This window comes from Labrus mixtus, chromosome 3 (assembly GCF_963584025.1).
Source record: "Labrus mixtus chromosome 3, fLabMix1.1, whole genome shotgun sequence".
Classification (NCBI taxonomy): Eukaryota; Metazoa; Chordata; class Actinopteri; order Labriformes; family Labridae; genus Labrus; species Labrus mixtus.
Window position 1 is genome coordinate 29,377,737 of NC_083614.1, and position 13,744 is coordinate 29,391,480.

Sequence of the window (13,744 nt, forward strand, 5' to 3'; positions counted from 1 at the left end):
AACAGTTATGTCCGGGAAAGAACTTGTTCACAGAGTCTCTCCATTCTCCTTCAAACTTTCAGGAGTACTGAAGGACTATCTGCGTGAGCTGCCCTACCCGCTGATCACCAAGCCGCTGTACGAAGCCGTGTTGGAGTCCATGGCAACGAGGCCTCTGCGGATCGGAGCGTCGGGCTGCGAGAACGACCAGGCCGACTCTGAACACACGGTCAGCCTGCTGGACAACCTGCCGGACGTGGAGAGGGTGAGACATGCAAAGCGTACACCTTCTGATTCGTCTCACAGACATCAGAAGGCAGAACTTCGTTTTGGGACTCTTGCAGAATTGATGTTCATTATGATAACATTTTTATTTCTCTGTGTGTGTGTGTTTTTGTTCCTCAGATGACACTGCGGCGGCTTCTCGACCACCTGAAGTTGGTAGCGTCTTACCAGGAAGTGAACAAGATGACGTGTCAGAACCTGGCGGTGTGTTTCGGCCCCGTGCTGCTCAGCCAGCGTCAGGAGGCGTCGTGCCACACCAACCGAGTCTTCATCGACTCCGAGGAGCTGGCCAGCGCGCTGCACTTCAAAAAACACATCGAGGTCCTGCACTACCTGCTGCAGCTCTGGCCAGGTGAGAGACAGTTTGAGTGATAACGATCAGCAGGCCTGCCTCTAATCAATGTTTTTAGTAACTTGAGGCTCATCTCAAGCTGAAACAGCAGCAACAACTACGGTCTTCTTCACTACGTCAACGCAAAACAAAACACACAACAGAAACCCCCCGACATTGAAAACTCCAAAAATATAAAAACAAAACAAAAAAGCTCAAGAAAGCAGAGGTTAAGAATATTTTTTAACAATATAATACATTTCCTTACACAACATAATCACAAAAATAGTCTAGATCTAGAATCTAGATCCTCTAAAACAACTTGCAGATAAAATAATATTAGTGTTAAAAAACTGACGCGAGTTGTTTTTGTTTTTTCTACCTGTCATATTGATTTTGTACATTTTTGTTTTCACTTTCCACATGTGCATAACGCTCCTGGGGCCGTAGTCACAAAGCCTCCTAAGTACTCAGAGTTGCTCTTAATGAAAAAATTCTGGACATCTTCTAAGAACTTCCCCTCAAAGTTAGGACTGGATCCTTGTAAAGATGAAAGTCATTCACAAAGCTTCTTCGCCCCTTAAGAGAGCCCCTAAAGTGTCAAACTGTGAGGAGGACTTTTAAGAGGCTTAAGAGTTTCTCAAGCTGAGGAGAGAATGGAGAAATGTTCTGCAAACACTTCATGAAGAATATTCTTATTGAATCATAGTTGGACTGAACAGACGCCAGTAACTTGTGCAGACATTTCAATCAGCGCAAAGTGAGACGTGCATGTTGAGTTTCACCTCCACAGGTGCATCCAATCACTAATTAAGGATCTTATCCTGCTGATATAACGATCAGCAGGTGAAGAGGCTGCTGCTCGTGTGGGCATGGGATTGGAGCTGAGTGAGCTGAATGTGTGAACCCAAATTTGAACCTAACTTTATCCAGATTTTTCCAGCTAGCTTCCTAATAAAATTCCTGCAAGAAGTCGGGTTGACGTTTAAATTGCTCGACCATTGAGCGACTGGTGTAGGCATCTCGCTCTTCATGAAGGTGCTTCATACTCTGCTCACCAGTATGTTCTGTTCCACTCTTTAATTTAAACTGTGAATATGTCAATTTATTTCACATAGCATTGATAAAGAGGCAATAACTGTAATCATAGCTTCAGATTCTGTTGCTTTGTCCCTGATCTTGGACGTGTAAAAGAGCAACCCAGGAGGGTTTTAGGAGCGGACTGTACTGAGATTTCCTAGAAATCTTTAGAAATGCATGTGTGAAAAGGGCTTTCAAAAGTGAGGTTATGAGTAATCTGTGATAAATGTGGTGTAAATATATAAAGCCTATAGCCCTTTATGTTGAGTGGCTTGTACAAATCGGTGCCAGCTCTGTGGTTCAGCTCTACAAAGTGCAGAAAGGGTGGGGCCGCTTTGATCCTTGAGGTTATCCGCCACTGGCACGACTTCAGCTCCGATAGCCACGGGCAACCATCTGTTGGCTTCCTCAAAGATAAAAAAAAAAAAAAACTCTCCACAGACCGCTTCATCGTGAGACGCCGGACCAATCCCAGCTCAGGGAATAAAGCCCAATGTAAACCAAACTTTGTTAAGATAAAAACACCGACCCAAGGACAGAGAGCAGACAGACAGCCAGCACCAGCTCCTCGCACCACGGGTCACCAGTCTGCCTGCACAGCTGCTCTGTGCCAGCTGCAGCTGTCTGCTCAGTGTGAGAGACGAGCAAGCCCACTGATTAATCAGCACTGAGGTAAAAAGAGCTGCAGGGGGGTAAAACTTGTATCAGTCACCGAGACTCATTTCATATCTTTAACCTTGGAGATTTGTTTCTTTTTGCAATTTTGTGTTTGACTTCTCTAATCGATCTGTGATGAAGTCAGAGGTGCACTGACAGCCTCAGCCAAGAAAGACAAATTTAACAAACATTACAGATATAATGAGGAACGAAATTATTGATTTTTGGACTAAACTTTGATTTTAGAATACCTTGCACACAAATTTAGAACTACTCCAATACGGACACAAGTGTTGGAATCCGCCTCAGATACAGTCTGAAATGCAGTACTCTGTATCGACGAGTACGCTGGTGATTGGTCAGTAAGATACCACAGTTTACTAACCACCTCCATAAAAATCAACTGATTGCATGTAAATTATTGTGTCATAAAAACTAACAATCAGTGCAGTGCCAGCTGAGAGTGTAATGTTCATCAAAGCAAAAATCTGTGTTTTTCAACCAAAGATGTCTTGATTTTTGTTGCAGATTTTTGCCAGGGTGCTTTATATTAGTCAACTCTAATAATGAGTATGCATGTCAAAACGTCCCTACACAAAACTCATCAAACATCAAAATACTTAACCCCTGAAAGATTCATTTGTGCAGAGACCTCCCCTGTACCTGTTACTTTAACTTTTTAAATCTGCTGATTGTGGTCTGAAAAGGACTGACTCTGTCTAGTCTCGTCTTTAAATTGAACTGCATCCTGAACCAGTTTTGGGTAAAATGCTAAAGTGAAGCAGCCTTCACCCTCGACATGGACTTTGGGAAGAAAAACACACACAGAGAGGAAACTAAAACAGCTGAATGAGTCTCGTTTGTCAATTCAATAATTGCAGGTAGCCAAGAGTTTGAATTTCAAAGATAAACCAAAAGGTTGGGGAGCCAAAAAAGAACACACATGCAGAGAGTACAGAAAGGACGGTGGGGTCAAGTGGTCTGAAGAAAATGGTTTAAATCATTGGTCGTTGCCCGCACTTGTCCCGCACTCTTGCCTGCAGCTGATGTCACACACGGCTAGTGCCCATAATGACCTGTAATAACCTTGACGGAACCTCCAGTCCAGGTTCAAGCCTTTTGTTTACACCCTCAATGACGTCTCCATTCGTCCTGCTGTCCCCCCCCCGACTCAGAGCGGAGGAGGAATGGAATCGTAATTAGAGACATTCCAGGTTTTTTAACCTTAGCCCTCAGCCCCTGAAGCTTCACCCTAAAATTTCACAATCATTACTGAATACTTTCAGCCGCCCTCTTCACGCCCTTAACGCACACATACCTGAGCCTCCGGGGCATCGTTGCTCAAGCCTGAAAGTGTGCACGTCTTCGGGCGATGGGCGGAGTGAGGGAGCATGAGCGTATGTGTGTTGTAGACGCTGGGGAGGGAGGGTGTTAAGTGTGAATTATGTATTTTGCCAAGAGTCTGTGTGAGCAGATGGTTAGACAGACAGGAAGGGAGAGGAGAATGTGGGTGCATGTTGTGTCTGGGCACGTGTGTTTGTTTCTTGTATTGAGTGCAGGGATAACAGTTCATCATCCGACCGCTTTACCGTGTTCAAGAGAAATCAGCACTTCACTCGTTTGTGTCAAAACGCTGCAGTGTTTGTGTCTTTACGTCCTCTGCTGACAGCTAATGACTTAATCATACCATCAGTGAATCATGTCTGAGATGTAAATAACACGTTGCCTCTGAAACGGGGAGATAATTCCAGTTTGTTTTAGGTGATAATAGCGTGAGTGTGTAGCCTCGGCAGAGCTGCGAGGCATGCAACGGTTTCACATCAATCCAGCATCAGCAGCAGCTTCCAGGGAAGGTGGTTCATATTTCACAATTATTTTTTCCTCTAACGGCGCGACGTAACTTGTAATTACATTGAATAAAACTTGATCCACAGTGCGCACTCTGAGCAATTCCCTTTTGAACTACTTTCTACTTATACCATATCCTCGTCTACTCTCTTGGCCTTCTTTCCGTCCCCCGCTCGAATTTAAAAAAAACAAAAAGGTGATCGAACTCTTTTGGAATCGACTCCCACTCACCTTCAAAATAAGCAGAATCTTTGGACACTTTCAAGAAGCATCTAAAAAAAACCCACCTGTACAGACACGCCTTCATGTAAACCCAAAACACTCTTCCTTGTGCCTACTCTTTTTGTGTGGGTGTGTTTGTGCATATATGTTTGCCTTGTGCGACTCTGTGATTTATTTCTGCACGTTTGCCTCGCTGTATGAATTGTTTGATTGCTTTTATCTGTGAAGCACTTTGTAACTGTGTGTTTCAAAAGTGCTATATAAATAAAGTCTTACTTACTCATAATCCAGACGGAGGAAAAATCTGAGACATATAAAAGAGAGACTACTTGCATGAAATCACCCTTAAACCATCATTGTATTGTTTTTATTGTTACCAAATACAGAAAGATCTTAAGATAAGATAAAGAGAAGATATACTTTATTCATCCCAGCAGGGACATTTAGGTGTTCCAGCAGCCAGCATACATACAAACACACAACACATATATACATACAAACACACAACACAACACATATATACATACAAACACACAACACATATATACATACAAACACACAACACAACACATATATACATACAAACACACAACACATATATACATACAAACACACAACACAACACATATATACATACATATCCCACCCACACAAAAAAACATGAGCCAAAACAGTTTGATATATGATATATGCAACTCAGGCTAAAGTTTAAATGTCTTCTGTCCTTACTTAAAGGGGAGTCATTATAAAGTGCAATTGCAGTAGGTAAAAAAGTATTTTTAAATCTGTCCCACTAAAAACACTTGTTTTGTGTAAGGGATGCATGTTATTGTCCATAATGTTCAACAGTTTCTGTATCATCCTTCTCCCCATCACCACCTTCATGTACCTCTGGCTGTTACTTGGCTAAGCTAAGCTAACCCGCTGCTTGATGTAGCTCCTTTTTTACAGTACACACACACGAGACTGTGACCAATCTTATTTTCCAAGCTCTTGGCATGGAAGTGAACAAGTGTGTTTTTCATAATGTCGACCAATTCCTAAAGGATATAAGATCAAGACCTAAAATAACTCTGCCTGTCTTTTGTCTCTCTCCTCTCTGCGTCTTTAGTCATAGACCCCTACAGCCAGTCCTCGTCGCAGCCTCCTGCACCCTCCTCCGACCCGCAGTCAGCTCCTCCACTGCGTCGGAGAAAGGAGCGCCCCCAGGTCCTGAACCTCTCTGAAGCGGAGATGGCCGGCGTCCTGCGTCCCAAACCGGGGCGCCTGGACAGCCCGAGCAACCGCTACGCCGGCGACTGGAGCGGTTGCGGCGAGCGCTACTTCCCGTCTGACCTGCTGCCTCCTCTGAGCAAAGAGGAGGCGGACTACGACGACGTGCCCTCCGAGGACACGGCCGAGGAGGGGCAGGTGAAGACCGAGGACGCGGAGGACGATGGAGAGCAACGTTTTACGAGCCCTGAGTCTGATCCCTCTGAGCTGGAGCAACCTCAGAAAGAGTGGGTGGCGGATGAGGAGGAAGAGGAGAGAGAAGAAGAGGAGGAGAAAGAAGAAGAGAGCGATAGTTCAGGCAGTGGGCAGATGTTCGAGGACAAGGAGGAGGAGAAGGTTTGTGAACACATCCTTCACCCCCGTCTGCCCAAAGAGCACACGTACCAGGCCTACATGAAGATCCAGGACATCAGCCCCGTGCTGAGCAACCGGGTCAACCTGAGAGACCTGCAGGAGAGCATCGACACTCTGATCGGAAACCTGGAGAGAGAGCTCAACAAGAACAAGCTGAACGTCGGATACTGAGACGTTCTTTACCGGTGAAGGTGCTTCAGGATACGGCTGCAGTGTTTCCGTTGAGATATCGTGCTGTCACCATGGCAGCATGCTTCAGTGCTGCTGTTAAAATCTAAAGGACGAGATGTAAAGAGACGTATGGGGGGGGGGGCACTTCTGACATTAGTACCTTATCCACTGACATTCCATAACATTTTTTTTATTTTATTTACATTTTGTTGACTGTCTAACTTTATGTTGTCGTCGTCGCAGTCCTGGTTCTGTGTTCCATGTTGTTGTTGTTGTTGCTTCTCTTCTTATTAGAAGAACCCATTGACCCCTCAGGGGTTTAAAAGGTGCCTTAATTGTGTGAAGGTGGTTCGTCAGAGGAGAATCCACCCTTAAATCAAATGTATCCCCTCATAAGATCGTCTAAATGATATATATGTGAAAAGTTACAAATCCACTATAGGTACTGTGGGGCTTTTTAACTGTGACACTGATGCCAGCCAACATCCCAGTGTTTCCAGAGTTTCCCCCCAAAAAGTGACGCAGCGTTTAGGAAAAATCTTGAATGGAGCAGGACATTTCATATTTAATCATTGGTTTCCAGACACATACAAACAAAGTCATTCAGTTGATTTAAAAAAAAAAAAAAGGTTTGATGTAAAAGCAGTCTTGTCTTTTAGATGACGCTATCACTTCCAGTATTGTGAGTTTGAATAGTTCAAACCAGGATCATAAAAGAGTAACGTGTATATTCTCTTTGAGGGTGGATTTCCTTCTTTCTTTTTTTTTACGGCAGCAGAGAGCTTTTTCTATTGAGGTATGAAACACTAAATGTTGTTCAACAATAATGCACTTAAAAGGCAGGCAGTAGAGTAGATTGTCATTTTAGCTCATACATTTAAAAAGATTTGACTGAGTTGACGGAGAAACAGCCACCTCTGAAACCTCTCTGAACATTAAATTCTAAAGGAAAGTGATTTACTCGTTTGCCATATTTGGGGAAATGTGCTTTTATTTTCTGAGATCGAGATGAAAAGATGAATACCGCTATCAGTCGGGTTTGCTAAATACAAAAATTGAAGCAAGAGGGTTTTTGGAAATTGAAACTGAAGCCAATGTGAAGGAGAAAATACTGCAGTTCCTCAAGAGGCCACTAGAGGCTGCTTTCTAGAAGTGAGTCAATCCCCATAGACCTCCATGTTAAAAAGTCTTACCTTTACTGCAGGATGTTGTTTACAGCCTGGTACAAAAATGTAGTTTTAAAGACCCAAAAGTTTGTTTTGTGTGCGTACCAGGCTGTATTTCACAGCCGACCTCAAGTGACCTCGAGGATCTGCAGTTTTTTGATTTTCTTGTTGGCTTCATTTTCTCTGTTGTGAACAATAAAAAGCTAAGCTAACATAAGGCCGGTTTACGTCTTCTCACCAGCTCTCTTATCTCTACAGAAGTACATTTTCCCAAGATGTCAAACGATTCCTTTAAAAAAACAAAACATCAACCAGTCACCTTTCTGCTTCTCACAGCTTCTTTATTTTATTTTTTATTTTTGGCATAACAGTGAAATACTCACAATGTGAAGCACAATTTACCGAGAAGCAGTGGAAACTGTTAGCAAAGGGTACGACTAAGCTAGCTGCCTAAATCGACAAAGGACGTTTTCAGCAATCCAGGGATTCAGAATGATCAGTATTTAACCTATATATGTATATAATTATATAAATGTATTCGGAGTATATTATTTTTTACAGCTTCTATTTCAATGGCGTATTTAAATACTTCTGATGACCTCTTAGTGTTGTAGCAATAGTTGCTTTCCCCTTCCCTTCGAGCTACCTGTACACATGTTTATGTGCTGGACTAATGGTACAACTTTAGCTGTAAAATATATGAAAAAAAAATTGTGCTCTTGCAGAAAAAAGTGATATTGTTATTTTTATTGTATTGTGTATATATTTGACATCGTGTCGTGTCTCTGGTGGACTAAGCTGTATTCATGATGTTGTTGTTTTTTTTGTTGTTTTTTAAAAGGTACCGAACGTTGCATGGTCAAAAGCTTTACTGATGTGAACAAGGCTCCTTCTCACCTGCCTTTGTATTTGATATTTATGTGTAAAAAGACTTATTTTGGTATGTGTGCTCATTTGCCCTTCACACTGTTCCCTCATTAGACTGATGACTGCATGTTTAATACATTATCAACTTTTTCTCCAGAGGACTTAGAGGCAGGTTGTTGTTGTTTTTTTTTGTGTTTGGTGACCAAAAAAAAAAAAAAACACCTGACAGAAGCTCTTCCAAATTGTATGTAAAAATAAAGAATATCCACATTTATCTTAGCATATGGCCATGTCATTCAAATGCCAAAATCTCCATATTGAACTGTTACCAAGTCTTATCGTAGAAAAAGGATGGTCTTTAAGCAAAAATGTAAAAAGGATATTTGCATACCTGCATTATCAAAAGCATGTTTCAAGAATTAAAGATGTGCATTCAAAAAAATGGTCTAACCATTAAGTCAACCCAGGTGAGGAATCTAACGTTCAGACATTTCATTGGACTTGAAAAGGATTGACCCTGTAAACCTTTTTGTGTTTAGTTGGCCTTTATATTTTTATATTTTTCAATTTATTTTCCCTCCTATGGGGTACTGTCACTTTAAGACGGTCCAGTGAAAGTGATTTCCAGCAGGGTTCCTTATGAACCATCTGGTAGCCAGGGCGACACACACACACACACACACACACACACACACACACACACACACACACACACACACACACACACAAACACACAAAAAAAACAGGGCCTTTTTTCCAGAATAGACACCAACATCAAGTTTATAGCATGTCGAGTGACCGGTGAAGAGGGTGACCAGTGAACCTCTCCGTCAGAGAGTATTACACCTGCAGCCATCCTCTGTTTGTCCTCTATTTCCTCTGGAGAAAAAACCTCACATGAAAAGCTAAGACAAAACAGAACATTGCTTTGTATTGATCCTGAGTAATTGTATGGTCATAATAAAGTATATTATTTTACATTCAATTGTGGACTGTGCTGCTTTTTTTTTTTTGGACAGATTTAAAAATTGGTCATTGAATTCTGATTTTCTGCCAACTGAACTTCCATGTCAGAGATATTTCCTTATTTTAAATACACTTTTAACATCCCATCTGAGGTGTTAGTTCAATAATCATCTCATCTTAAGGCTGGCAACAAATCGCTTTATTCATTTTCAAATTACCAAAGGGTTGGTATGGACGGGAACAGTCCAAAACCCCTTTTGATGCCACAATAAAATCAGAACATGAAACCATGCAACCAAGTTCTAAGCTGCTTGGCTGCATGGCTAGTTTCTCTATCTAACCCATGAGGTACCTGGTCCCTCTTAATTAACAGACATCTGGAAGGACAAGATTTAGGAGACATTTTTATGTACAAAGAAGAAGAAGAAGAAGATATCCTTAATTAATCCCTCTAGGGGAAATTCATGTTACACACAAAGGCTGAAATACACACAAACAGGATCCTTTGGACATGCACTAATGGAGAGATGTCAGAGTGAGGGGCTCGAACAGTTGGGGGTTCTGTGCCTTGCTCAAGGACACATTTGCTCAGGAAAAGAACTGGCACCTCACCAGCTAGATCTTTCCCAAATTTGGGGACTCAAACTGGTAGCCCTCAAGTTCCCAACACGTAGATTGCTACAGATTGAACTACTGCTGCCCAACTGTCCAGTCCTGATCTGATAGTGGACTTATAACACTGCACGCCATCACCATGTTACAAGCTCATTTAACCCAACCAAACACAGGCGGTTGAGATTAGCCAATCAGGTTGTTTTAGGTGGTGGGAACCAATTGGCAAGAGAACATTAATCATAATCATCACTTTTTTTTTTCTCTTGTGGTTTGAATGACCAGAACAACCCCAAATTAGTAAATCATTAGAATTCACTCAGCCTGAATCGCTGCAACAGGATTCAACAGATCAGACTTTGCAGTGGTCTAAACAAAGGTAGTACATGTCAATGACAAGGTGTTTGCATGACAGTCAGAATTGTACGTTTTTAGTTCCCAAGCCAAGTCAACATCTTCTAACTTCTGCACACACAGACACAAACTTGCAGTTCATTCATAAAAGGCTTTGTGATGACACAACATATTCAAGCGGTTTGCTCAGTTTACAGTATCGGGTCGTGATTATGTTAAATTGAGGAAACCGGACTGTGTTTTCTTTTTGTCTGCTGATTCTTTGCTTTGTTTTGCAAGCACTGAGAGAGCAGATAAATAACACAGGGAATTGCCCTTGTTGGCTTGTGGGAATCTCCCAGAACGACTTCCAGCTTCAGGGACATTCCCAGGACGCAGCTGCATTTAGCCGTCCAGTAAAAAAAAAAGGCTGCACTTTCACTGTGACTCCGAAAAACCAACATAACCAGGAGCACTAGTGAGATGTGTACGATTAACCTAAACTTGGAACGACGTGTACCACAGGTAGAGACTAAAATAGAAAAGCAGAAACAGTTAAATTTAGTTAAAGTATTTTTTCCCCAAATGAGACGCGGTCCCAGCTGAGGTGATACACATCTCTGGCAGTTAGCACGGGGGGAGTCAGAGCAGCCGCGGGCCTGTCAGCACTAAATGGTTTTTTAAGCCTCATTTGATGTCACTACTGTGGGTTCAGATCATGTTTTTTTTTTTTTATGGCTGCCTTGAAACAGGTATGAGAAAGCTTTAGGGTACAGAATGTACACATACCTGCCTGAGCCCTGCAGACATGGTTTATTCCCCCTAATGGAGTCGAAGGGAAAAAAATCTACCTGCAGTAAACCACATTAAGATTCAGACTGGAATTTAAGTTGAGATGGAGCCAAATATTTCACTGACAGTGTAAAAGTACGACTTAATGAGAATAATGCTCCTTTAAGTCTGGAGTTATGTTGGGGTCTTTTACGATGGAAAACGAGTAAATGAACTCGTGATGTTATTTCTTAGATTCTAAATTCCAGCTTTTAACTTCTTGAAAAAACACCTTTTAAATATAGACCCATGTGTTGACTCTGAACATTACAAGATTCTATTTTAAAAAGCTCCTCATCCGTGTTTGACTTTCAAAGCAGCTTTTTAAGTCCCAATAAAAGCAGGAATGAAACCCCATATGAAGACAGATGTAGACATAATAACACGGAGCCTTGTTTGAATAGTCAGGGTCGCCACTCGATATCAGCCTGTCTGTCGTAGTGAACTCGACTGAACTTTTGCTCATTTCTAAATTTGGGAGGGAAGAGATCTTTAGGTAAACATCCTTGACAGCCACCTGCATGTGAAACCAGACCTTTTCTTCTCTCCTCTGTTCCCTTAATCTCTGCTGACCTTTGAGTCCGCCACACAAACACATGGTCTCTGTTTCAGACCTTTTTCTGGAGTGGTTTTAACCGTGACAATACAGAGTTAAAGGTCTTGGGGGGGGGGGGGGGGGATTGCATAACTTGATGAGTGATAAGACATTTAAAATCCGCCATCTGAAATTTAAGTAGACTGTTGTTGAAATTCAATTAAGCTTTTATTTTGATGAAACAAGAATATCTCAGGCCAGCAGCAATAATCACATCCAGTTGAAATAAATCATTTCCCAGAAATCAATGCAAAATCCAAAAGCAAGTTTTTTTCTTTTGTTATTTTACACTTTGCATTGACTAAACACATTTTAGTCTAAGAAAGTTTTCAACAAGAGATGGGTCAAATGTGCTCTCTCAGCTCCAGATTCAATAAGAATAGGTATCTGCCAAAGACTTGTAAAACCAGGAGGCTTTGGTGCTGAACTGCGTTGGTTCAGAAAACACTTGTTAATGTTTTAATTCTAATTTATTTACACAAAAAGCCCATCTGAGGGACCCAATGTTGCAAATTAGCATCCATCCAAATGTTATGATACTTGCCTTGGATTGCTGTTTTCAGCTCATAGATGCATATAATATCTGTCCCTTTAAAATAAACCATCAAATGAAATAAAAATAAAGAAGAAAATTGGCGCTGCCCAGCAGAAAATGGCGTTAATGGACACAGGCCTTTAATTATAAGCTCTCTGTATGTCACCATAAACCATACAACCATACAATTCATGTGTATCCTACACTGTGAAACAATCATTTGAGCAAGGGAGAGGTCAAACTCCAAGTGTGCAACTATTAGCCATATGCCACTATAGTTTTCTATGGGTTTTTTCCTCCTCCTGTCTCTTCAGTTGTTGACTAATCAGGAAGCTGTCAGTTGATCAATATTCTCTTTTTGGTTGACAACAGTAAGACTTTAGCATCCAAGCTTTGTACCTCGAGTGTGATTTTAGGGAAAAGCTGCCTCGTATGAAAATGGTAGAACACATGCAAGATTTTCTGCACTGCTGAGTTTTTTTTCGACTGTGAAAATCTCAATAATTTTTAACAATAGATTGACGTCACAACTTTAACTTGGTAATTTTAGTCATAAATATTTAAAATCACAGAGAATACTTTAAAACTATAACATCAAGCAGGTGAAACAGCTCTGTATCTTATGTTCAGGCTGACACCAGAGTCAAAGTGTTGACTCAAAGTCAGACCCAACACACGACCAAAACACGGTGAGCACTTTCATACAGCCGTCTGATACTCATAACAAGGATTACCACAGCGAACGTCATTATGTACAAATTACAGTCACATTCAGCGAGCTCAATCCCTTTCTACGTCTTTCATTGGGACGTGTTCAGAGTGGCGGGTTAATGTTCTCCTACACATACTATACCTCCACTCCTTATGAACATGAGCTAAGCCTCGGTAATTGCTGGGAACTGACCCTGGGTACACATTCCATACATGCAGTGCCCTTCAGTAAGAGCACTATGAGACACATTTGACTAAGATCCCAGCCTTCCTGATGTGTTTTTTAGGGGGGTCTTTTGTTCCTTCAGCGTCCAGCGTCCCTGTACTTGGCAGCCTATCTGAGGGGCCTCGGTGCAGATCTCTTGACGCACCGCTGATAGATCGGCCTGTTCTGGACCGCGGTGATGATGAGAGAGCAGACCAGAGAGGAAAAAAGGGGGGGGGGGGGAGAAGATGAGAGGAGAGCGAAGGTGAAAGTGAAGAATCGAGGGAAGGAGAACACAGGAGAGCGGCGCTTCAGATCCTAAGAGGGGCCATGGCCTCACACAACGTAGGGCCCTCTCCTCCCTCAGTCCTCCCTGCCTGGTGCCCTCCACCGCCCTCCATTGCTCTGTCACTCAGGACTAGACTATTTCATTTTAATAAGGCTAATCCCTCCTAGAGGTAAGCTGCTCATCACCTCTCCCCCTCCGCCTCCTTCAGAACCAGAGCAATCTCCTTTCAGCGCGAGGACAGGATGAGGGAGAGGGTTTGGTCCGCTTGATAGGAGAGAAAAATGTGAAAGGTGAGACTGAAAAGAGGCCTTCGACGGCAGCTGTGGTCGGCGCTCAAAGAGAAGATTTGGGCCTCTGTGGTTTGATAAAGTTGCAGGTGGTTCACTTTTTTGTAAGGGATTCCTCCTCCGTCCAAATGGTAACATCATGCTGATA

At 42.2% G+C, this 13,744-nt stretch overlaps 1 protein-coding gene and 1 long non-coding RNA gene across 3 annotated transcripts in view; one reads left to right on the top strand and one right to left on the bottom strand.

Annotated features, from left to right (window-relative positions):
* The window catches only part of syde2 (synapse defective 1, Rho GTPase, homolog 2 (C. elegans)), a 52,613-nt gene extending 43,691 nt beyond the window's left edge, over positions 1–8,922 (top strand). For both annotated transcript variants that reach the window (XM_061034411.1, XM_061034413.1), the window contains exons 6-8: positions 63–244; positions 385–616; positions 5,514–8,922. In XM_061034411.1, the coding sequence (XP_060890394.1) occupies positions 63–244; positions 385–616; positions 5,514–6,199 (1,100 nt within the window). In that variant the 3' untranslated portion in view covers positions 6,200–8,922. The remainder of the gene's footprint in view (positions 1–62; positions 245–384; positions 617–5,513) is intronic.
* On the bottom strand, positions 4,663–5,503 carry LOC132970390 (uncharacterized). Its single transcript, XR_009672192.1, has 3 exons — positions 5,363–5,503; positions 5,282–5,313; positions 4,663–4,794 (listed from the first exon to the last, which is right to left on the bottom strand). It is a non-coding gene; the product is annotated as an uncharacterized LOC132970390 (long non-coding RNA).
* Positions 8,923–13,744: the final 4,822 nt, after the last annotated feature.